This window comes from Schistocerca gregaria, chromosome 5 (assembly GCF_023897955.1).
Source record: "Schistocerca gregaria isolate iqSchGreg1 chromosome 5, iqSchGreg1.2, whole genome shotgun sequence".
NCBI lineage: Eukaryota > Metazoa > Arthropoda > Insecta > Orthoptera > Acrididae > Schistocerca > Schistocerca gregaria.
Window position 1 is genome coordinate 216,748,136 of NC_064924.1, and position 24,662 is coordinate 216,772,797.

At 44.3% G+C, this 24,662-nt stretch overlaps 1 protein-coding gene across 1 annotated transcript in view; it reads left to right on the forward strand.

Moving 5' to 3' along the window:
- The window catches only part of LOC126272692 (uncharacterized), a 44,277-nt gene extending 19,844 nt beyond the window's left edge, over nt 1-24,433 (forward strand). The window contains exons 2-4 of the mRNA XM_049975719.1: nt 3,062-3,232; nt 16,267-16,500; nt 23,990-24,433. Coding sequence (XP_049831676.1) covers nt 3,062-3,232; nt 16,267-16,500; nt 23,990-24,325 — 741 coding nt within the window. The 3' untranslated portion in view covers nt 24,326-24,433. The remainder of the gene's footprint in view (nt 1-3,061; nt 3,233-16,266; nt 16,501-23,989) is intronic.
- Nucleotides 24,434-24,662: the final 229 nt, after the last annotated feature.

Below are 24,662 nucleotides of genomic sequence, written 5' to 3' on the forward strand. Positions count from 1 at the left end.
GGACGTGCGTTCCACGCAGAGAGGTGTGCGCCCTCGGATCCTCACCGCCTAACAAAAAAGAGCAACGAAGAGCCATCTGTGCGGAATTGCTTGCGCATTGCGAGGCTGATTGTGACATTTTTCTTGTCACAGTCATTGAAAATTGGGTGCATCACCGAACTGGAAACAAAACGGCAATCCATGGAGTGGTAGTATACCAACTCTCATCCGAAGAAAATATTCAAAGCCGCACCTTCAGCCGATGAAGTCAGAGCGATGGGCGACTGAGACTCTGAAATTGTTATTCTGTTGGATGTCCTCCATTATGGCGCAACGATCAGCTATAAAATGTACTTTCTTACCCTCAGGAAATTGGAAAAAGGACTTCAGAGTGTTAATCGGCACGAAAACGCAAACGAACCTCTCCGTGACAACGCAATTCCTCACACATGTCTGCGCGCTCGAGAGAAGCTCATAAAACTTCATTGAACTGTTCTCCTCATTCACCCTGCGCCCCGGATCTCGTACCTTCCGACTTCTATACACCTAGTCCAATGAAGGATGCAATCCGTGGGAAGCAGTCCGTGGATGATGGGGAGATTACTGACACAGCAAAACGTTGTCACCGTCGTCGACCAGTACAGGTACCACGCCCTCCCAGTACGGTGGCGTAAGGCCGTCACGTTGAAACGAAATTACGAGAGCCACTCCGAAAGTAATGCCTCCTATTTTTTGGTCATGTCTTTGGATGTCCGCGTCAGATGTCGTTGGTGTACTGCTAATGCTTGAACCTTCCACTTTCATTTATGGGTGGTCCCGTCGTTCTGCAGTATTTGACGCCAGCAGAGAAGTGTTCCAAAATGGAGTCTGATATGGACGTGCCTATGAAACAGAGATGTGTGATTGAATTCCTCACTGCTGAAGAAACTGCGCCGATTGAAATCCATCAACGCTTGCCAAAGGTGTATGGAGATCATCGATACAATAGACTGGGCAATGTGAGGCGATGGGTACAGCATTTTCAAGGTTGTGTAAGGGTTGTGCGTGACAAGTCACGGCCCGGTCGACTCAGCACAGCTGTCATCCCTCGCAATGAAGAGCGTCTTGATCGGCGGATAACGACCAGAGAATTTTGTGTAAAGCTCAAGGTCGGCTCTAACGCGTTGGAAACAATGTTGGAAGATCTTGGTTATCGCAAAGTTTGTGTGGGATGGGTGCTGCTGATGCTTGCAGAAGAACAAAACACTCATCGCATGGAAATCTGTTGCGACCTGCTCGACCAATATGAAGCTGAAATTGACAATTTTCAGAATAGCATCGTCACTGGAGATGAGACGTGGTGTCGCCACTACGATCCGGAATTCAAAAGACTGTCCATGGAATGCCGAAACCTGGGGAAACTGTCAATTCAGCACCCTAAAAGACGACACTAAGCTGAAAGCCCGAATGTCCAGGGTGACGCAAAAGAGAAGACCAATTTTAATCTGCAACGTGATAACACCAGGCCTCACACCAGTTTTGAGACCACGCAACTCGGTGTAAAATTCAGTTCTACTGTCTTCCCACACCCACCATATAGTTCCGTTTTATCGCCTTCAGACTTTCACATCTTTGTACCCCCGAAAGATGGACTACGTGGCGATCATTTTCAAGACGGATGCTGTTTTCAAAGACTTAGCCGGTTCCGATTTTTACAAGCGCGGCGAGCAGGGTCTGTTTCATTGTTGGAAAAAGTGCATAACGAACAATGGTGACTATGTGGAAAAATGAAAGCCTGTGGCTGAAGTAGTGCTGTATTTAGCTGTGCTGTTGTGATTTATGTCTCACCTGTAGTTTCCATGAATAAATAGAGGACACATTACTTTTGGAACAAACCTCTTACGTAGTAAAATAGGATTTTTCTAGTCATAACAGTCGGGAATAATGTGCTTTATTGAAATTTGTATTTTTTTCGTTGATGAATTTTCGTAGGAGGACCTGCATGAAGTTCGAAGATTTTTGCCATTTGCTGAAGAAGGAGAGTGGAAATACTGACGGACTATATTGTAGTGGAGATAATTTGACTATTTATCCTAACACTCGGTTCAACTGAAACTTCTATCCATGATTATTAGATTTTCTGGAATCTTTGCTTGCACACAGTCCTCAATTCCACGTTCTCGAGTTTGAGCTACGACAGCATAGACAGAAACTAGTTGGTAAGGCCGTTTGGATAGTTCAAAATATACCTTCCACCAATCCCCGAGGAAAAACTTCAGCGATGAGAAGTACGAAATGTTCAAATGTGTGTGAACCCCTAAGGGATCAAACTGCTGAGGTCCCTAGTCTTACACCCTAACTTAAACTAACTTATCCTAAGAGCAACACACACACCCATGCACGAGGGAGTACTCGAACCTCCGGTGGGAGAGGCCTCAGAAATACGATCTTGCCTGGTTATCTGTCATATGAATTCACTCCCTGAACAAAATAAGTCTTCCAGTTTGAATCTCGAGTTTACCGATTGTTTTCTGATAATGACAGTAAACGGATATTATATGGCGAGTCATGAACCTAATGAATATTCACATCGAAGTGTAAAACGTAGCTTGATAACCTAATTCCAACCTACCTGACCGAATGAAGTTGTGTAAAGTGTCGATAATCGAATACACGTCATTTCTTTTCATGGGAAATGCTTCACGTTGGAGCATTTATAGCACATCTCGCAGCTGGACTGGAAGATTCAATTTAATAGAGCCTTAATATACGGCACCTTAGTCGTCTACAACGGCAAATATCAAAAAGGACTGAAAATTGGCTTCGCTTTCGAGCGGACTTCCTTTCCAGCGGTGGGGAACCAAAATCTAGAAATCACGCCCGCTCTGCATGACATAGTCGTACTGTACACGTTTATCGTGATAACATAGTCAGCCAGTGCCGCAAGTTTACCTTTTTTTCATTTTTATTTTTATGAATGATGCAGGGCCAACAGCGTTATCTTAGTGTCAATCATCACCACTGCATCTCTAAAACGAGTTTCATCTGTGACAATACGTTCAGCTGTCTTCATCTTGTTTATTTGGGTTCCTTTATGTTCCAGATGATCACAGTGGCACATTCACTGTTAGTGTTGGCCGTCGCTTCCTTGAGTGAAGGAAGAACGTTTCAGTTCCAAAACAAATATGGAGAAACTATATGGGTGGGCAGCCTGGGCAATCCAGGACATCAGAGCATCAACGGTGGCGGATGGGAGATGGCTGCTGGTTCCACGGTCAGTATTGCATTTGTGAAACATCGCTGGATGCACGGATACCTAAGACGTTACCTCAGCGTCTATTCCTAATCCGAGTAACACAAATATCCTTCGAGTATAACAACTACGGTACCATTTAACTTCACTCCTTAAAAAAGAAGAAAATAATCTGTCCAGAAGTGTCCATAATAGGATGTACCTCACATGTAAACATGTGGTGACGTACACACACACATGAGCTCGTATCTAACGACTTCCGGTCAAAATAACTGTTTATTACTACAGATAATAAACGTCACATATTCTTAAGGCTACAGAGAGGCCGAATGTAGACACCTCTGCGTAAAGTCAACATAGCTGTTGGGAACCTCTGAAGCGTCTTCGACGCTAGTGAAACATTACTAGAGTTCAAACATTTATTCACAATGTTTATATACCGTCTTTCTCCACCACCAGCTCAGCTGTAGCTCATTCAGCTGTGTGTTGAATTGCAGTCAACTCAATGGTTGCGCGCCCAGGAAAAGACGTAAAAGACCCTGGTGCCGCAGCGGATTGCTGGCGGACATGAGCAGCCGTTGCCCTGCACAACGGGATCTCGCGCTGGCTCCTGGAGTGACATGTAATTGTTGATCTATAAATTCGTCTACTAATGGCAGTAGGTGTTTCGCTATTCCGTATGATTTCCTATAGACTGGTGGATTATCGCCTGTTGGTATGCGGTGCTGTGTGATAGGAGTTGCTGGTAGCGGACCATCTGAACTGAATAAATCTGAATATCCGAACAATAAAGCTTCCATGGCTTCGCGTTCACTGTCTTTCAAGTGACAAACCTTGGCACGTAGTGCAGATATGTTGATGGTTTGTTTGATGCTTCGATCATCTCGTTCTCCTAACATATCCTCATCCTCAAGTATCTCTAAACTTGCTATTACTAACCCCTCCGTGAGATTCACTTCATCTGCCCCAAGCTACAAAAGCTTATCCCGATCATCAGTTTCCCATTAACATTGGTTATGCTTGCAACCCTTCTTCATATAAAACAATTCATTTCTTCTAATGCTTCGTGCAGTGGCTCAACCACTCGTAACATCGTATTCTGCAGATACCCAAACCAACTTCCCTGCACCAGCATCGTACTTTTTTATGCGTAATTATCGTTAATGTACGCGTATGCAGTTCAGCTGGTGGTGACATCTTAGCAATCAGTGAACCGTGAAACATTGAAATATTTATAGATGCCGCACTCACCGGAATCAAGTTCCCCCCCCCCCCCCAAGTTCAACTGTGCGTCGTACAAGATTAATTTTTGCATGATGCGTATCCGGAAAGTCAGGTCCGATAATTGTGGAACATCTTTGTTCTACAGTTGGCAACAATTCCATAGGCTTACGAAAGTCTATAGTTCCAAATCTAAAACTGATCTGTGTTGTACCCAACGACACCAAATCATTAATTTCCACTCAATTTAATTTATACCTTGGAGTCCCTAGTCTTCTCCTAAGCACAAGTTCTAGACCAACCGCATATACACGTGCGCCGTTATCAACTAAAATTTTACATTGTTTACCACTTACAACGCCCATCAAACAGCAATCCGTCTCTGCATTAGTGTCCGAAGTATTCTGACTCCCTGGGCGTGTTTTCCGATGGACGACACATTGCCATTTATGTCTAACGTTTTACTTTGTTTAATTCCGTTATCCTGCTTTATATTTCCATACTAGTTAGCCTCGTGGCCAAAACTTTCACATCTGTAACGTTGCGGATTACTGCATTGCGCCTTCAAATACCTTTCTTCCCACAACAATAACAATTCTTTTAGGAATAAAAAATACCTTTATAATTACGTACTCGCGTAGCAACATTTATTTCAAGCAAATCTGTAGCAACACTTAGTGCTATAGCCAAATCCGCAAATTTTCCATTCGTACTCTTCGCTGAAACGTCTCAGGACTTCGTCGCAAAAACACATGGAGGGCTTTGTTTCCCGCCTCCCTTAGTACGACACGGTCTATTTCTGGATCCCGTGTCAGTTCATATGTCTGAGTATTTACATTCCGGATTCTGTGGAGAAAAAAATCTCCACAGTCTGATTTGCCTTATGTATCAACCCATACAGTTTCTCTCTAAAAAGATCCAGCGCTATCCTGCCTACGGCATCTCTGACACAAATCTGCTAATTGTTCAAATTTACTTTCCTTGCTCGGCGTTTTGTGTTGCATCGCGTGTGTCTTGGCTTCACCCGTAAGACGTAAATTGTCCATACGAAGGTAGTTTCATTTGACCAGTTGCTATTAATGAATACCGTTACGTCCTCTGTTGTTCTGCAGAAGAAGGTGTGGTTACATTAGCAACTGAGGAATCTGCCAAATATTTGGCATTACTACTGGCGGCTTAAATTCATTCAAACCCGAATGTGGCTCTCACTCAGCCTTCAAAGGTTCTAACTGAGCCATCACTTCATCATAGTATAACTTCTGTTGAGTGTCTTCCTCTAATAATTATGACACTTGTTCCATCAGAGCGATTATACTATCATTAGTAGTAGCTGACCTTTTGGCTAGAATTTTTGTGGAATTTACCACTATCTTATTTATACTGTAAATAAGTGCTCCAAACAGAGCAGCACATACCAGCTAAGGAAAATACAACATACAAAGTAGGGTAGACACAGATACTTCATTTGCCTGATCATAGCCCATCGACATTAACTGCACTCACGCGATGAGTGACCATACCGTCTACAAGTAGAAGAAGCTACTGGTATGACATGAGTGGATGGTTCCCCATGATCCGGTAAAGTACGAGTAGTACATTCCACCGGTACCAAATACAGTATCATCTGAATTCTGATAAATCTACATGTTCTGTAGGTTTCACAAAAGATACTTTGGACATAGCATACCCATCAATATCACAACCAAAGAAAGAGAAAAATGTATTTTGTACTTACTGCATTGTGGTTACGCTGTGACACCATAGGTGCAGAGCACTGTCTCCGACTTCGAGGCGTTGAATTCGATCACTCCTGATGCCTAATCCTCTGCACTTCTAGCACCAATTTACAGAAGGGCAGTAAAAAGACACCGCTGTGTGAAGTCACAATAGCTGTAGGGAACCTGTGAAGCGTCGTCGACGCTAGTAAAACATTATTCTTCTGCACCAGCCTCAGCTATTGCTCATACAGCTACCTGTTGGACTCCATTCGGCTCTGCACGCGCTGGAGATACCAGCAACCCAGGCACCATGGCGGGTTGCCAGCGAACAGGAGCACTTCTTGCCGATACAAAGTGATCTCGCGCTGGCTGCTCCAAGTGATCTCGCGCTGGCTGCTGGAGTCCATTCGGCTCTGCACGCGCTGGAGATACCAGCAACCCAGGCACCATGGCGGGTTGCCAGCGAACAGGAGCACTTCTTGCCGATACAAAGTGATCTCGCGCTGGCTGCTCCAAGTGATCTCGCGCTGGCTGCTGGAGTCCATTCGGCTCTGCACGCGCTGGAGATACCAGCAACCCAGGCACCATGGCGGGTTGCCAGCGAACAGGAGCACTTCTTGCCGATACAAAGTGATCTCGCGCTGGCTGCTGGAGTGTCCTCAGTTCCACTCTCAATCCCACGATGACCCTTGATGGCCCACCCATCATGTACTCGTGCCTGTAGCAGTAGTCCTGCCGTCTGTCGATCTCCTCCCTACTGCCTGGTAGGTTTCGGCAACCCGTGACGCCCCAACTTTGAGCAGTAACGTGGACCCAAAAAGGTCCTGTTGGCTTCTGCATTGACGTCCAGTGCTGGCACCACATTTTATATAATGATGGGAACCAAACATCATTCAATACAGTGCAGCCTTCAGCACTTAATACTTCTTTTGCTGCCTGTGGCTTTGAAATGTCAATGAGAAAACCCACTGCTTAGACGAAAACGTAAGTTACTAATATTTGTTCCTTCTACTGTGTCTATTTGTAATAGTTATTTCAATACCTTCATCTGCCCTGAAGAGGAGGGGGAAAGTGCAACGTTGTTACCCAAGCAACAGCAGCCTCATCAGAACATCAGAATCCTCTTCACCGTAACTATTCGCCACTTAACAAGCAAAGTACCGTGTAACCGCAAAAAAAAAAAAAAAAATAGAAACGTAAGATTATTGTGGTAATACTGTCCTACGGTCAGGACAGTGTCGTAAAAGTCGATGGCCTCATTAAGGAACCAGAAAGCCTCTCTATTCTTCCCCTACTTCCTCTACCACAAACAGGAATAAAAAAAAATATCCGAAGCGAAAATGGTGACCGTAATTCAGTGGAGCGGTTGTGAACAAGTTGGAAATACTAACATAGGAAGGACGAGTATTCTTCTATTTCATTTTAGAGCTATAGACACAATTGAAGTTCAGTCTTTTTTTTTTCAAAAAACGCGTTTTCAGTGCTATTCTCTACTCGGTACTCTGTCGCATGTCGCTAGACTTGATCCAGGGCCGAAAGCACGGAGAAAGTCTTTGAAACATGCGTCATGAGATGGCGCATAGTCTTCATGCCAAGCTGCGCTTCCCTCTGGAGTTTCAAAATTTAAAATATAAGAGAAGTGGTTTTTGTTCACAACAATTCTACTTGTTAAAAACCTAATGTATTTTTGTACTTGTCTTATCTATAATATTAATAAAAATGTAAAATCGCTGTTTCCGTCTATCTGAAAACGCTAATATCCAAAACTACTAGGCGAATTTTCATGGGCTTTTCACAGGTAATAACTTGAGCGTTTGTTGCTATAGGTTATCCGTCTTGAGCTGACTGTAATGTAATTACAAAGAATTACACCAGACGAGTTTCGCTTTTATTTATAATGCATCTTCAGTGGTTATTCTGTAAATTGCATGCATACATTTGTACATTTTTCATTGTTTTAGGTTCAAAACAACGTTTTCTTCATAAAGTTGGTCGGCGACTTACTTACGGTGTTTCTTTACATGTTTTGCTCCATACTTATGAACCATGTAGAACAGATTATAGTTAACGAAGTAGTGCCATATAGGAACAACATCCTGTACTGGATTAGATATATGGATGAAATCTTATGCCTGATCGATGAACCAAACAATAAAACTGACCAGATACACACAGACATAAATTCTATTCATGAATTCTATTCAATTTTACAATAGAGAAAGAGCAAAATATATAGTTAAATTTTCTGGGACATCACCATAAAGATTCAAAATAACCAACACACATTTGACATATACCAAAATCGACAACAGACACATTATACATGAGACATCACAACATTCAATTTCTCAAAAGCAGGCAGCACTTAGATACATGCTCCACAGACTAAACACAGTACTGTTAGATACAAGCAATTGCAAAAAAGAAGTGAATACAGTAATAGAAATAGCCACAAGCAATGGATCAAAGAGAACTTTGTAACAAAGCTGAACAAGAAAATAACAAACAGAAAAGAACAAACACCCAGCTGTCAGAAACACAAGGAAAAAAATCTTTGTAACTACATTGCAGTCAGCTCAAGACGGATAACCTATAGCAACAAACGCTCAAGTTATTACCTGTGAAAAGCCCATGAAAATTCGCCTAGTAGTTTCGGATATTAGCGTGTTCAGATAGACGAAAACAGCGATTTTACATTTTTATTATTGTTATAGCTAAGACAAGTACCAAAATACATTAGGTTTTTAACAAGTATAATTGTAGTGAACAAAAACCACTTCTCGTCTATCTTAAATTTTGAAACTCCAGAGGGAAGCACAGCTTGGCATGAAGACTATGCGCCATCTCATGACGCATGTTTCAAAGACTTTCTCCGTGCTTTCGCCCCTGGATCAAGTCTAGGGACATGCGACAGAGTAGCGAGCAGAGAATAGCACTGAAAACGCGTTTTTTGAAAAAGAAAGATGGAACTCCAATTGTGTCTATAGCTCTCAAATGAAATACAAGAAGACTGGTCCTTCCTATGTTAGGATTTCCAACTTGTTCACAGCCGCTCCACTCCATTGAACCTAAAACAATATATATATCGAATTTGTAGAATAACCACTGAAAATGCTTTATAAATAAAAGCGAAACGCATCTGGTGTAATTCTTTGTAATTAGATTGCAATCAGCTCAAGACCGATAATCTATAGTAACAGATGTTACCAGCTGCGGCGGAAGATGGCCACGCAAGCAAACGTATTAACTTCAGTGTTGTTTGTGTCAATGTATTTCATCAAAATCGGATCACGGAAAAAAATAACGTGATTTAAAGTTGTTTGTGAAATCATCTGCTCAGTTTAGTATTTCAGATGTGTAATCATCACGGCGTAGTACACCAAAGAAGCAGCAGATGTCGCTGTTTCGTAGTACACAAAAGAACCAATGGCTGGCATTGTTAACTTTTTTAACTCAGAGATGTATCTTCGGTAGTTCACGTCAGTGACAAAAATAAGCACCGCAATCTTATCTTTACAAATACAGACTAACATTGAATTTACTTTGCTAGAATATACGGATTTACTGATTTCGCTTTCCTTTCGATAAGTTTTATTTATGTTTTCTGCCAGAAAAAAGAATTTATTAAGTTTGCTTTGTGATTTGGGTGCCTACTCATTACAATTTGATTTCGTTTCGCTTACAAATAAAAATAACTAGCAAATAGTTGAACCGTCTGAGTATACCACCTCGCCTAAAAGACTGAGGACTATGCAGTGTCTAGAATCCAATGAGAATCGAGAGGTGAGACTTGCTGCGGCTAAAGAACATCGGGCTTTAACTCGCTCTTCGGTAACTCCTTCCGTAAGTGAGGCTCAACATAACTCTGACGAGAGCGTCATGCATTATCTCGCTCCACAAAACCCTTCACTAACGGAGGCTTAAAGTTACTTTTCTCCAACGTAACACCATAGAAGCGGAAATTTTGATGGGAAGTGGTGAAGGCGAGCGGACTTTTATGCCTCGAATCCCACTTATTTCTAACAGTCTACATATCAAACTTCCTGGCAGATTAAAACTATGTGCCCGACCGAGACTCGAACTCGGGACCTTTGCCTTTCGCGGGCAAGTGCTCTACCAACTGAGCTACCGAAGCACGACTCACGCCCGGTACTCACAGCTTTACTTCTGCCAGTATCCGTCTCCTACCTTCCAAACTTTACAGAAGCTCTTCTGCGAAACATGCAGAACTAGCACTCCTGACAGAAAGGATACTGTGGAGACATGGCTTAGCCACAGCCTGGGGGATGTTTCCAGAATGAGATTTTCACTCTGCAGCGGAGTGTGCGCTGATATGAAACTTCCTGGCAGATTAAAACTGTGTGCCCGACCGAGACTCAAACTCGGGACCTTTGCCTTTCGCGGGCAAGTGCTCTACCAACTGAGCAGAGTGAAAATCTCATTCTGGAAACATCCCCCAGGCTGTGGCTAAGCCATGTCTCCACAGTATCCTTTCTTTCAGGAGTGCTAGTTCTGCATGTTTCGCAGAAGAGCTTCTGTAAAGTTTGGAAGGTAGGAGACGGATACTGGCAGAAGTACAGCTGTGAGTACCGGGCGTGAGTCGTGCTTCGGTAGCTCCGTTGGTAGAGCACTTGCCCGCGATAGGCAAAGGTCCCGAGTTCGAGTCTCGGTCGGGCACACAGTTTTAATCTGCCAGGAAGTTTCATATCAGCGCACACTCCGCTGCAGAGTGAAAATCTCATTCCAGTCTACATATCGTTTTAAGCGCTTAGGCCATGGCCGTAAACAAAGCATAGGATCACACGCTTCGCGTTGCGGGCGTGGGCCTTAGTGTCAGTCGCTTTTGGCACAGCCAGTTCTATGTGGCTATCTCTTGTTTTAGTGAAGCAAACAAGCTCTTCGTTCATGTCCCCGGTCATGCTACTTCAAACGTTGAAAACAAAGAAGCTTTAGAAGTCAAAAATATACATGAAAATATACACAAATACCCGGACAATGACGAGTTTATCACCTACTCGCAAATAAAATATAGTGCCTCAGTATTAATGATAGCCGGTCGCGGTGGCCGAGCGGTTCTAGGTGCTTCAGTCCGGAACCGCGTGACTGCTACGGTCGCAGGTTCAAATCCTGCCTCGGGCATGGATGTGTGTCATGCCTTTAGGTTAGTTAGGTTTAGTAGTTCTAAGTTCTAGGGGAGTGATGATCGCAGCTGTTAAGTCCCATAGAGCTCAGAACCATTTGAACTATTTTATTAATGATACTTGTAGTAGAAACTATCTTCCTGCTGTTTTGAAGAAAACACGTTTTTGAGACTGAGCCTGTGTACAAAACACAAATAATTCTTGCAAAGAAAGAAATAGCAACCAATCACTGTTAATATTCTTAATTATTCATAAAAATAGTGCTGTTACCAGTCTGAATTTTCAGATGGCTTTTTACATTAGTATTACGTTTGTTGCCGCGCCGGGTAGCCGTCCGGTCTGAGGTGTCTTGTCACGGTCCGCAGCTTCCCCCGTCGGAGGTTCGAATCCTCCCTCGGGCATGGGCGTATGTGTCGCCCTTAGCTTAAGTTAGTTTAAGTTAGATTAAGTAGTGTGTAAAGACCTCACCACAAATTACCAAATTACATTTGTTGTTGTTTACATTAGTTGATGGCAAAAAACAGCCAACAAATAATTTAAACAGCAACAAATGTAATAAGAACGTGATTACCCTTCTCGAAAACAGTAATGGCGGTATCTGTGTAAATAAATAGCATTATTAACAGTGACTGGTTGCTGTTTTCTTTTTTTCAAGAACCAGCTTGTAAAAACTTTCTTATTGGCACCTAGAACCAGACAATTCACTGGTATGGTGCTTAGAACTTCCTTAATAAAATATTTATTTTCTAATTTGTCTCATTATTTTTTGGGGTGGTATGATGAGATGCAAAATTCTGTAGTATGAGGATACAAATCAGTTATTTACAAACAGAGATACATTGATTTTTTTTTCATTCTCTTGATAAATGTCAGATGTGGTACTTATAACCTTCTCACATTCCTCTTTTCAGTTGTGCTAGGTGGCTACATCCGCAATACAAAAGACAATATCAAACGTGAAAGGGCTAAAAATAGTGTGGTGCCGTTGACAGTAGCACGTACCATACATTCCACTGGCTGTTTAATCTCAGATTAAACAGTGGTCGATTAAAATGTGACTTAGAAAATGGCTTATCTATTTATTTTACACCAATATAAAACTCCTCCCCCTTCCTATCATAGTGCTCTCCGCCACACAGATCTTAAATTTTCTCCTGCCATCTGTTTACGCTTTCGTATGCGATTAACAGAAACTTCAAGTCCGCTCCGAGGAGTTACCATATTTGTTTTTTACGTCTCCCAAAACGGCGTTTAATTATGTGCAGTCTGTGTTTTCCTACGACATTACCGTTCTCAATTTCTTCACACACTTCTCTCGCGAAGCTTTATTTTATTTTCTTGTACTTCTGTTAATTTATTTTCTAAACAACATGCTCTGCTGACGTCCTATCCCATCCCTTGCTTTCTTACACTTCCTGCTACCATCAGTAACTTATTATTTCTTCAGTTACCCGTGGTTATATGATGGTCTGCAAGACTTCAATTACTTTAGGAAATATAATAACAAGCCACTTTATTATATGGCATTATTTTATGGAAGGATGTGTTTCGAGCTTTCATTCATCTTCAACTTGCGTAATACATTTAAATCTTCGTCAGTTTCGTCGACTGCATTTTAAATGCTGTAGCTGCTTATTGTTCTGCAGTTTGTGGCTCTTTTTCCGCATTTTATGTAGCGAATCTAAAACTGTTCGTGCTATGCATAATATGGTGTAAAAGAGAGAAAAACGGGCAGCTACAGCATTCAAAACGCAGTCGATAAAAATGTAACATTGACGATGACCTAAATGTATTACACAAGCTGTAGATAGGCGAGAGGCCGAAACACATATCTGCATAACATAAAACTATACAAAAAAATTTGCCAGGTGCGATAAGGGTCCATACGAAATTATGTATATAGACAACTCAGATATTCCGGGAAACGACTATCGAGACGATTTTGGCTGTTATCGTCATTGATACTGGCATGATATCGGTCCCAGGGACTCTAAGACTTTCGTGAACGTTTAAATTTCAAGTCTGATAAAAACCAGCAAAAGAAATACTTTTTTGTGATATAATTACAAATTAACAATTTTCTGACTTTTTTCCTTTACTCGTACTGTGAAACCTTTCTTCTTACCAAAATTTATGATTCTACGTCTATGTTTTAATTAATGAGCTTGCGAGTATTAAATTATGGGACACAAATGGCCATATCTTTTGACTGCACTGACATAGAAGGACTATAAACCTCAGCATCTGACATAAATTTCAACTTGATACACCTATCTGTTTTTGAGAAAAGGAATCTTAACAGACGGACAGACAGACATAAAATCTGGTAACAAATGACAAAACATTCATTTTCTCGTGGTTATAATTACATATTAACAATTTCTGGATTTTCGCCTTTGATTTTACTGCGAAACCCTGCTTCTCGTTAATTTTCATGATTCTAGACCAACGGGGAGTGCCCTGAAGGTTTTGATGAGTGTGTTCGCAAGTATCAAAATACGTGACGTGATGACGTGACATAAATAGCTGTCTCTTTTGGCTGCATTGAGTTAGAAGCTTACATATATTACAGCGCCAACAGACAACAGACTTAGTACGTGACATAGATTTCAACAACTTGATACATCTACACGTTCCTGAGAAAGAGGCATCTTTAAAGACGTATACAAATGGCAAATTATTTATTATCCGTGATTTATAATTACAAATTAACATTTTTTGGATTTTTCCCTTTGGTTGTAGCGCTAAGACTATCCTTTTGTTTAATTTCGTGATTCTAGGTCAACGGGGAGAACTCTGTATGTTTTGATGATCGTGTTTGCGAATTTAGACTATGTGGCATAAATAGCAGTTTCTTTTGGTTCCAGTGATTTAGAATCTTATATTTATTCCACTGTTAAATGAGTATAGACCTTACTATGCGATGTAAATTTCAACTTGGTATGTCTACCCGTTCTTGAAAAAAGAGGGTTTTGATCAGTCGGGCAGACAGACAGACGGACAACAAAGTGTTGCTACGAGGGTTCCGTTTTTACTGATTTGTTGATGTCGGTATTTCTTGTAGTAATTCAATCCACAGAACTCGATCACCATTCACATGTATTAACTAAGGCTTCAATTACATCTTTTTTATAATATTCCACTACTCCTATACTGAAATACCATAAAAACACTCTGGGTACTACCTCAGAAAATTTCCACATTGTTCCACTCTTTCTCAAGTTCTTACTTTTCGCCAACAGTTCATACACAACTGGCCATTAAAATTGCTACACAACGAAGATGACGTGCTACAGACACGAAATTTAACCGTCAGAAACAAGATGCTGTGATATGTAAATGATTAGCTTTTCAGAGCATTCACACAAGGTTGTCGCTGGTGGCGACACCTACAACGTACTTACATGAGGAAAGTTACCAACCGATTTCTCATACACAAACAGCAGTCGACCGCCGTTGCCTGGTGAAACGTTGTTGTGGTACCTCGTTTCCGACTTTGATAAAGATCGGATTGTAGCCTATCGCGGTTGCGGTTTATCGTATCGCGAGACATTGCTGCTCGCGTTGTCGAGATCCAATGACTGTTAGCGGAATATGGAATCGGTGGGTTCAGGAGGGTAATAGGGAACGCCGTGCAGGATCCCAACGGCCTCGTATCACTAGCAGTCCAGATAATAGGCATCTTATCCGGATGGCTGCAACGCATCGTGCAGCCACATCTCGATCCCTGAGTCAACAAATGGGGACCTTTGCAAGACAACAAACATCTCCACGAACAGTTCGACGCGTTTGAAGCAGCATGGACTATCAGCTCGGAGACCATGGCTGCGGTGACCCTTGACGCTGCATCACAGACAGGAGCGCCTGCGATGGTGTACTTAACGACGAACCTGGGTGCACGAATGGCAAAATGTCATTTTTTCTGATGAATCCAGGTTCGCATCCGTGTTTGGCGGCATCGCGATGAACGCACATTGGAAGTGTGTATTCGTCATCGCCATACTGTCGTATCACCCGGTCGGTCGGTTGGTTGGGGGAGGAGACCAAACAGCGAGGTAGGGAAGGATGGGGAAGGAAGTCGGCCGTGCCCTTTCAAAGGAACCATCCCGGCATTTGCCTGGAGCGATTTAGGGAAATCACGGTAAACATAAATCAGGATGGCCGGACGCGGGATTGAACCGTCGTCCTTCCGTATGATTCGGCGTGATGGTATGGGGTGCCATTGGTTACACGTCTCGGTCACCTCTTGTCCGCATTGACTTCACTTTGAACAGTGGACGTTACATTTCAGATGTGTTACGACCCGTGGCTCTACCCTTCATTCGATCCCTCCGAAACCTTACATTTCAGCAGGATAACGCACGACCGCATGTTGCAGGTCCTGTACGGGACTTTCTGGATACAGAAAATGTTCGACTGCTGCCCTGGCCAGCACTTTCTCCAGATCTCTCACCAACTGAAAACATCTGGTTAATGGTGGCCGAGCAACTGGCTCGTCACATTACGCGAGTCACTACTCTTGACGAACTGTGGTATCGTGTTAAAACTCCATGGGTAGCGGTACCTGTACACGCCATCCAAGGGCTGTTTGACTCAATGCCCAGGCGTATCAGGACCGTCATTACGACCAGAGGTGGTTCTTCTGGGTACTGATTTCTCATGATCTATGCACCCAAATAGCGTGAAAATGTAAACACATGTCAGTTCTAGTATAATATATTTGTCCAATGAATACCCGTTTATCATTTGCTTTTCTTCTTGGCGTAGCAATTTTAATGGCCAGTAGTGTATTATCCAGATACGTTTGTTCTCGGCCCACAACTACGCTGCAGTTACCCAAGACTGTTACAATATCAATTCTATTAAATTCATGAATATCCATAACGTCTCCCTTTTCTCTTTCAGCCGATCTACAGTATAAGCGGATTGTTTTCTCTCAGAGTGTAGCTATTGACCCCTCGGGGGGTGCCAACAGATGACTGTCAACGTGGACGACTCCTGGCAAGGCCGCATCTGGGGCCGCACCGGCTGCAAATTCGACGCGTCCGGACGAGGCAGCTGCCAGACGGGCGACTGTGGAGGGGTGCTGAAATGCAACGGCGCCGGGGGCAAGCCCCCGAGCTCCCTGCTCGAAGTCACTCTACGCGGATCGGGCGGCAACGACTACTACGACGTCAGCCTCGTTGATGGCTACAACATTCCCATCACGGTGAGTTCGGGCTGTTTGCCACTGTCCACTTTTCTACCCGACTGGGACCCCTGTTGGTTAATAATAACACAAGCAAGACTACTTGATATGAGAAGAAACCATCAACGCGAATCTTCTGTGATCTCTCAGTTGCGAACCTCTGTCTGTTACCGTGTAGATCTTACATTTATTTTCCGTACAGCAGCCGTCCCATCCGCAACAAGCTCACCTTGCCCACGAGACTATCAGCGTCAAATGCAGCAAATGATTACGGTTCAACAGCTTCCTCATATCCCATACACAAAGTTCAAGTTTGTAAAGCTGCTCACAATGAACCACCAAACTCCCATTCATAAATGCTGAGGTGACAAAAAGTCACGGGATAGCGATGTGCACGTGTATAGAAGGCAGTATATCTCCAACTCGAGGTATAAAAGACTAGTGCATTAGCGTAACTGTTATTTGTACTCAGGCGATAGATGTGACAAGGCTTCGTAATTGGACCTAGACGCATGGGACATTCCACTTCGGAAATCGTTAAGGAATTCAATATTCCGAGATCCACAATGTCAATAGTGCGCTGGGAATACCATATATCAGGCATTATCTCTCAATGTAGACAAGTGTAATGTGATGCGAATACATAGAAAGATAGGTCCCTTATCATTTAGCTACAAAATAGCAGGTCAGCAATTGGAAGCAGTTAATTCCATAAATTATCTGGGAGTAGGCATTAGGAGTGATTTAAAATGGAATGATCATATAAAGTTGATCGTCGGTAAAGCAGATGCCAAACTGAGATTCATTGGAAGAATCCTAAGGAAATGCTATCCGAAAACAAAGGAAGTAGGTTAAAGTACGATTGTTCGCCCACTGCTTGAATACTGCTCACCAGTGTGGGATCCGTACCAGATAGGGTTGATAGAAGAGATAGAGAAGATCCAACGGAGAGCAGAGCGCTTTGTTACAGGATCATTTAGTAATCGCGAAAGCGTTACGGAGACGATAGATAAACTCCAGTGGAAGACTGCACGAGAGACGCTCAGCAGCTCGGTACGAGCTTTTGTTAAATTTTCGAGAACATACCTTCACCGAGGAGTCAAGCAGCATATTGCTCCCTCCTACGTATATCTCGCGAAGAGACCAAGAGGATAAAATCAGAGAGATTAGAGCCCACACAGAGGCATACCGACAATCCTTCTTTCCACGAGACTGGAATAGAAGGAAGAACCGATAGAGGTACTCAAGGTACCCTCCGCCACACACCGTCAGGTGGCTTGGGGAGTATGGATGTAGATGCAGATGTAGATGTAGATCATTGCTAACAGACAAGCAACATTGCGTGAAATAACTGCAGAAATCAATGGATGTAAGATGAACGTATTCGGTAGGCTGTGCAATGAAATTTAGCGTTAATAGGTTGCGCCAGCAGGCAAGCGACGCGAGTGCCTTTGCTAACTACGACATCGCCTGCAGCGCCCTTCTTGGGCTCGTGACCATATCGATTGGACCCTAGACGCCTCAAAAACTGTGGCCTGTTCAGATGAGTCAGGACTTCAGCTGGTAATAGCTGATGGCAGGGTTCGAGTGTGGCGAAGACCCCACGTAGCAACTGGTCCAATCGTCAACAACGCCCTCTGCAAGCTGGTGGTGGCTCCATGATGGTGTGGGCTATTCTACACGGAATAGAATGGGTCCTCCGGTGAAAGTGAACCGATCGTTGACTGGAAATGGTTATGTTCGGATACTTGGAGATCACTTGCAGCCAACAACGATGGAATTTTTACGGGTGAAAATTCGCCACGTCACAGTTCGCGATTGGTTTGAACAAATCCTGGATCTTTCGATCGAATGGTTTTGCTACCGAAATCGCCCTACACGAATCCATCGACGTTTCATGAGTCGGTGGTCACTAGAATACACGATGGCAAGAAGGCCGGGCTCTGGACAGTCATGTGGCTCTACAGAGCCCGAACGCCATCATTTTAGGCGTATGACTCTAGTGCATCTTTCTGCATCTGCAGCAGCCATATGAGCAGCAAGTGGCAGCACAATGGCGTAATGAACTATTACAAACCAGCTACTTCAAGGATGCCTCCGAGCTAGAGCCCTGTAGAGTGCATTCACTGACCCCAAACCATCGCCGTTTGTGACTTCAGTGGTGCCAAGCGAGAGCACGTTGGAGGCAGAGCGGCGGTCTGTTGTGTTTTCTGATAAACGCTGGTCCTGCCTCGGCGTCAGTGATGGCCGCGTGTTCGTTAGGAGGAGTTCGTTTGAGAGCCTGCAACCAACCTGTCTGCATGTTAGACGCATTGGGCCTATAACTGGAGTTATGGTCCAGGGTACGATTTTGTAAGACAGCGGGAGCACTCTCGTGGTTTTCCCACGCACCCTGATTGCAAAACTGTACGTCGGTCTGGTGAAAAAAATGGTTCAAAAGGCTCTGAGCTCTATGGGACTTAACATCTGAGGTCATCAGTCCCTTAGACTTAGAACTACTTAAACCTAACTAACCTAAGGGCATCACATACACACATGCCCGAGGCAGGATTCGAACATGCGACCGTAGCAGTAGCGCGGTTCCGAACTGAAGAGTCTAGAACCGCTCGGTCACCGCGGACGGCGGTCGGGTGATTCGACCTCTTAGGCTGCCATTCATGAACAGCATGCTAGGGGTGTTGAGGTGTTTTCCAACAGCATAATGCTCGCCCACATCCGCTGTTGTAACCCAAGATGCTCTACAGACTGTTGGTACATTGCCTTGGCCTGCTCGATCATCAGATCTGTCTCCGGTCGAGCAGATATAGGACGTCATCGGACGACAACTCCAGAGTCATCCAAAAATAGATTTATTGAATCTGTATTGACCGACCAAGTGCCACAGACATGGAACTCCATAGCACAAACTGACTTCCGCCATCTGTGCAACACTAACATAAACGTTTTCATACTTGCGAGAGTTCCGGAACCTGTACAGAAAATTGGAATAAAGATCAACATAAACATCATTTCCGCCCTTTTTATTGCTCATGAAAACCGCACATGTCTTGTTGTACCACCATACAGCGAAACCTTCAGAGGTGAGGTGACGGTCAAAATTGCTGTACACAGTGATACCTCCTTTTGCATCAATGCACGCCTGTATTCGTCGTGCCATACTATTCACAAGTTCATCAAGGCACTGTTGGTCCAGAATATCCCATACCTCACTGGCGATTCGGCGTGGATACCTCAGAGTGGTTGGTGGGTCACGTCATCCAGAAACATCCCCTTCCCATCTATCCCAGGCATGTTTGATAGGTCTGGAGAACATGCTGGCCACTCTAGTCAAGTGATGCCGTTATCCTCAAGGAAGTCATTCACAAGATGTGCACGATAGGAGTGCGAATTGTTGTCCATGAAGACGAATGCCTCGACAATATGCTGCCGACATGGTTTCACTATCGGTCGGAGGAAGGCATTCACGTATCGTACAGCCGTTACGGCACCTTTCACGACCACCAGCAGCGTACATCGGACCCACATAATGCCACCCCAAAACGTCAGAGACTTCCACCTTGCTGAACTCGCTGGTCAATGTGTCTAAGGCGTTCAGCCTGACCGGGTTGCCTCCAAACATGTCTCCGGCGTTTGTCTGGTTGAAGGAATATGTGACACTCATCGTTGAAGAGAACGTGATGCCAATCCTGAGCGGTCCATTCGGCATGTTTTTGGGCCCATCTGTACCGCGCTGCATGGTTTCGTGGTTGCAAAGATGGACCTTAACATGGACGTCAAGAGTGAAGTTGCGCATCATGCAGTCTATTTCGCACAATTTGAGTCGTAACACGACGTCCTGTGGCTGCATGAAAAGATTATGTGGCATTGCCGTCAGGGTTCCTCAGAGCCATAATCCGTAGGTAGCGGTCATCCACTGAAGCGGTAGGCCAAGGGCGGCCTGAGCGAGGCATGTGATCGACAGTTCCTGTCTCTCTGTATCTCCTCCATACCCGAACAACATCGCTTTGTTTCACTCCGAGAAGGCTGGACACTTCCCTTGTTGAGAGCCCCTCCTCGTACAAAGTGACAATGCGGACGCGATCGAACCGCAGTATTGACCATCTAGGCATGGCTGAACTACAAGCAACATGGGTCGTGTACCTCTTTCCTGATTGAGTGACTGGAACTGATCGACTGTTGGATCCCCTCCGTCTAGTAGGTGCTGGTGATGCTTGGTTGTTTACATCTTTGGACGGGTTTAGTGATACCTCTGAACAGTCAAAGGGACTGTGTCTGTGATACAATATCCACAGTCAACGTCTATCTTCAGGAGTTCTGGAACCGGGATGATGCAAAACCTTTTTTGATGTAATAAGTTTCTTTAATTTACGTCTATGGTCACATACTCTTTGTTAACAGATCACCGGTTTCGGTCTTTAATGACCATCATCAGGTCTGTTTAATAAAAGCAAAGTCGTAATGTACTGCAGCCATAGTGGCATCGTCAAATATTTTGACGTGTGTATAATTTCCAGTATTTTATGGAATTGATGGTTGAGATTATTTCAATTAAATTCTATCATTCAGGACAACAGTAGTACCGCCACAGCGTCTTGCTCCATGAGCTGTCTTCTCTTAATCATGGAATTCTTTTAGATAAGCTAAATCATTATGGTTTGAGGGGGGCAATGCACAAATGGTTTAATTCATACTTAACTGGAAGAATGCAGAAAGTTGAAATAAGTGGGTCATGTAATATTAAAACAACAGCTGATTCCGCAAACTGGGGGGCTATCATGTACAGGGTCCCACAGGGTTCGGTCTTAAGTCCTTTACTGTTCTTGATATACACTCCTGGAAATTGAAATAAGAACACCGTGAATTCATTGTCCCAGGAAGGGGAAACTTTATTGACACATTCCTGGGGTCAGATACATCACATGATCACACTGACACAACCACAGGCACATAGACACAGGCAACAGAGCATGCACAATGTCGGCACTAGTACAGTGTATATCCACCTTTCGCAGCAATGCAGGCTGCTATTCTCCCATGGAGACGATCGTAGAGATGCTGGATGTAGTCCTGTGGAACGGCTTGCCATGCCATTTCCACCTGGCGCCTCAGTTGGACCAGCGTTCGTGCAGACCGCGTGAGACGACGCTTCATCCAGTCCCAAACATACTCAATGGGGGACAGATCCGGAGATCTTGCTGGCCAGGGTAGTTGACTTACACCTTCTAGAGCACGTTGGGTGGCACGGGATACATGCGGACGTGCATTGTCCTGTTGGAACAGCAAGTTCCCTTGCCGGTCTAGGAATGGTAGAACGATGGGTTCGATGACGGTTTGGATGTACTGTGCACTATTCAGTGTCCCCTCGACGATCACCAGAGGTGTACGGCCAGTGAAGGAGATCGCTCCCCACACCATGATGCCGGGTATTGGCCCTGATTGTGGCGCTCACCTGCACGGCGCCAAACACGCATACGACCATCATTGGCACCAAGGCAGAAGCGACTCTCATCGCTGAAGACGACACGTCTCCATTCGTCCCTCCATTCATGCCTGTCGCGACACCACTGGAGGCGGGCTGCACGATGTTGGGGCGTGAGCGCAAGGCGGCCTAACGGTGTGCGGGACCGTAGCCCAGCTTCATGGAGACGGTTGCGAATGGTCCTCGCCGATACCCCAGGAGCAACAGTGTCCCTAATTTGCTGGGAAGTGGCGGTGCGGTCCCCTACGGCACTGCATAGGATCCTACGGTCTTGGCGTGCATCCGTGCGTCGCTGCGGTCCGGTCCCAGGTGGACGGGCACGTGCACATTCCGCCGACCACTGGCGACAACATCGATGTACTGTGGAGACCTCACGCCCCACGTGTTGAGCAATTCGGCGGTACGTCCACCCGGCCTCCCGCATGCCCACTATACGCCCTCGATCAAAGTCCGTCAACTGCACATACGGTTCACGTCCACGCTGTCGCGGCATGCTACCAGTGTTAAAGACTGCGATGGAGCTCCGTATGCCACGGCAAACTGGCTGACACTGACGGCGGCGGTGCACAAATCTGCGCAGCTAGCGCCATTCGACGGCCAACACCGCGGTTCCTGGTGTGTCCGCTGTGCCGTGCGTGTGATCATTGCTTGTACAGCCCTCTCGCAGTGTCCGGAGCAAGTATGTTGGGTCTGACACACCGGTGTCAATGTGTTCTTTTTCCATTTCCAGCAGTGTACATTACTGACTTACCATTCCACATTGACGAAGATGCAAAGTTAGTCTTTTTGCTGATGATACAAGTATAGTAGTAACATCCAAAAACCAAGAACTAAGTGATGTAATTGTAAATGAAGTTTTTCACAAAATTATTAAGTGGTTTTCAGCAAATGGACTCTCTTTAAATTTTGATAAAACACAGTACATACAGTTCCGTACAGTAAATGGCACAACTCCAGTAATAAATATAGACTTTGAACAGAAGTCTGTAGCTAAGGTAGAATTTTCAGATTTTTTAGGTGTGTCCATTGATGAGAGGTTAAACTGGAAGCAACACATTGATCGGCTGCTGAAACGTCTGAGTTCAGCTACGTATGCTATTAGTGTTATTGCAAATTTTAGTGATAATAATCTCAGTAAATTAGCTTACTATGCCTACTTTCATTCACTGCTTTCGTATGGCATCATATTCTGGGGTAATTCATCGTTGAGTAGAAAAGTATTCATTGCTCAAAAACGTGCAATCAGAATAATTGCTGGTGCTCAGCAACGGTCATCCTGCAGACATCTATTTAAGGATCTAGGGATCCTCACAGTAACCTCTCAGTATATGTATTCACTTCTGAAATTTGTTGTTAAAAATCCAACCCAGTTCAAAAGTAATAGCAGTGTGCATAGCTATAAAACCAGGAGAAAGGATGATCTTGACTATGCAGGGTTAAATATGACTTTGGCACAGAAAGGGGTAAATTATGCTGCCACAAAAGTCTTTGGTCACCTACCAAACAGCATCAAAAGCCTGACAGATAGCGAACCAACATTTAAAAATAAATTAAAAGAATTTCTAGACGACAACTCCTTCTGCTCACTGGCTGAATTTTTAGATATAAATTAAGGGAGGGAAAAAAACAACTTAAACATTAGTTTCATGCAATCTTTTGTGTAATGTAACATCTTGTACAGACATATTTTATTAACCTGACACGTTCCACATCATTACGAAGTGTCGTATTCATGATCTATGGAACAAGTATTAATCTAATCTAATCTTATCTAATCTAATGTCATTGTGCAAGCAGTCAGGAGAAGAGCGGTTCAAATGACCATCCAGCCTTACATAGTCAAGTTTTTCAGTTTCCGTGAGTCTTTTCAGGAAAAAGTTGGCATGGTTACTTCAAAATGGCCGAGGCCGATTCGTTTCTCCACCCTTGTCTAGAGGGAGCTATGGTGTCGTCCAGAGTGAAGCTGAGTATAAAATTAAAGAAATTGTGAATTCTCATTCATAACAGAGTGCTCGCATTCTCCTTCTGCAGATGACTCCCACCGACGCGTCCGGCGGCGGTGACCACTACCGATGCAGACCAGCGACCTGCACAGCCAACGTGAACGCCAAGTGCCCCTCAGAGCTGCAGGTCGTGGCCAACGGCGCCGTCGTCGCTTGCAAGAGTGCCTGCCTCGCCTTCAACACCGACCAGTACTGCTGCCGCGGTGCCTACAATACGCCTCAGACCTGCAAGTCCTCCACGTGGCCAAAGAACTACCCGAGCTTCTTCAAAGGTCTCTGTCCTGATGCCTACAGCTATGCATACGACGACAAATCCAGCACATTCACGTGCGCCAACACAGGCTACAGGATCACCTTCGGCTGAATCACTCACTTGGATGTCTCGTCTGCTCCATTTTAATAAACTGCATGCTTTTCTTCTTCCGTGCTTTAGTGTTTCCTAGTTAGCAAAAAATAAATCTGTAGCAATTGATGTACTGTTTATTATTGCAATATGAAAGTCCTTCCTGTGCACCGAAAGGCTTATGTTTACTACGGTTTGAGTCACGTCAGAAAGCACCGCTATGCAGAGACAGACAAACAGAGAGAGAGAGAGAGAGAGAGAGAGAGAGTGACAGGGACGAGTGGACGGAATGAGCCTTGCGTAAGTGTGGTGGAAGAGTGGGCAGAAGCAGCTTCCATGTTGCCTAGCATGAAAAATG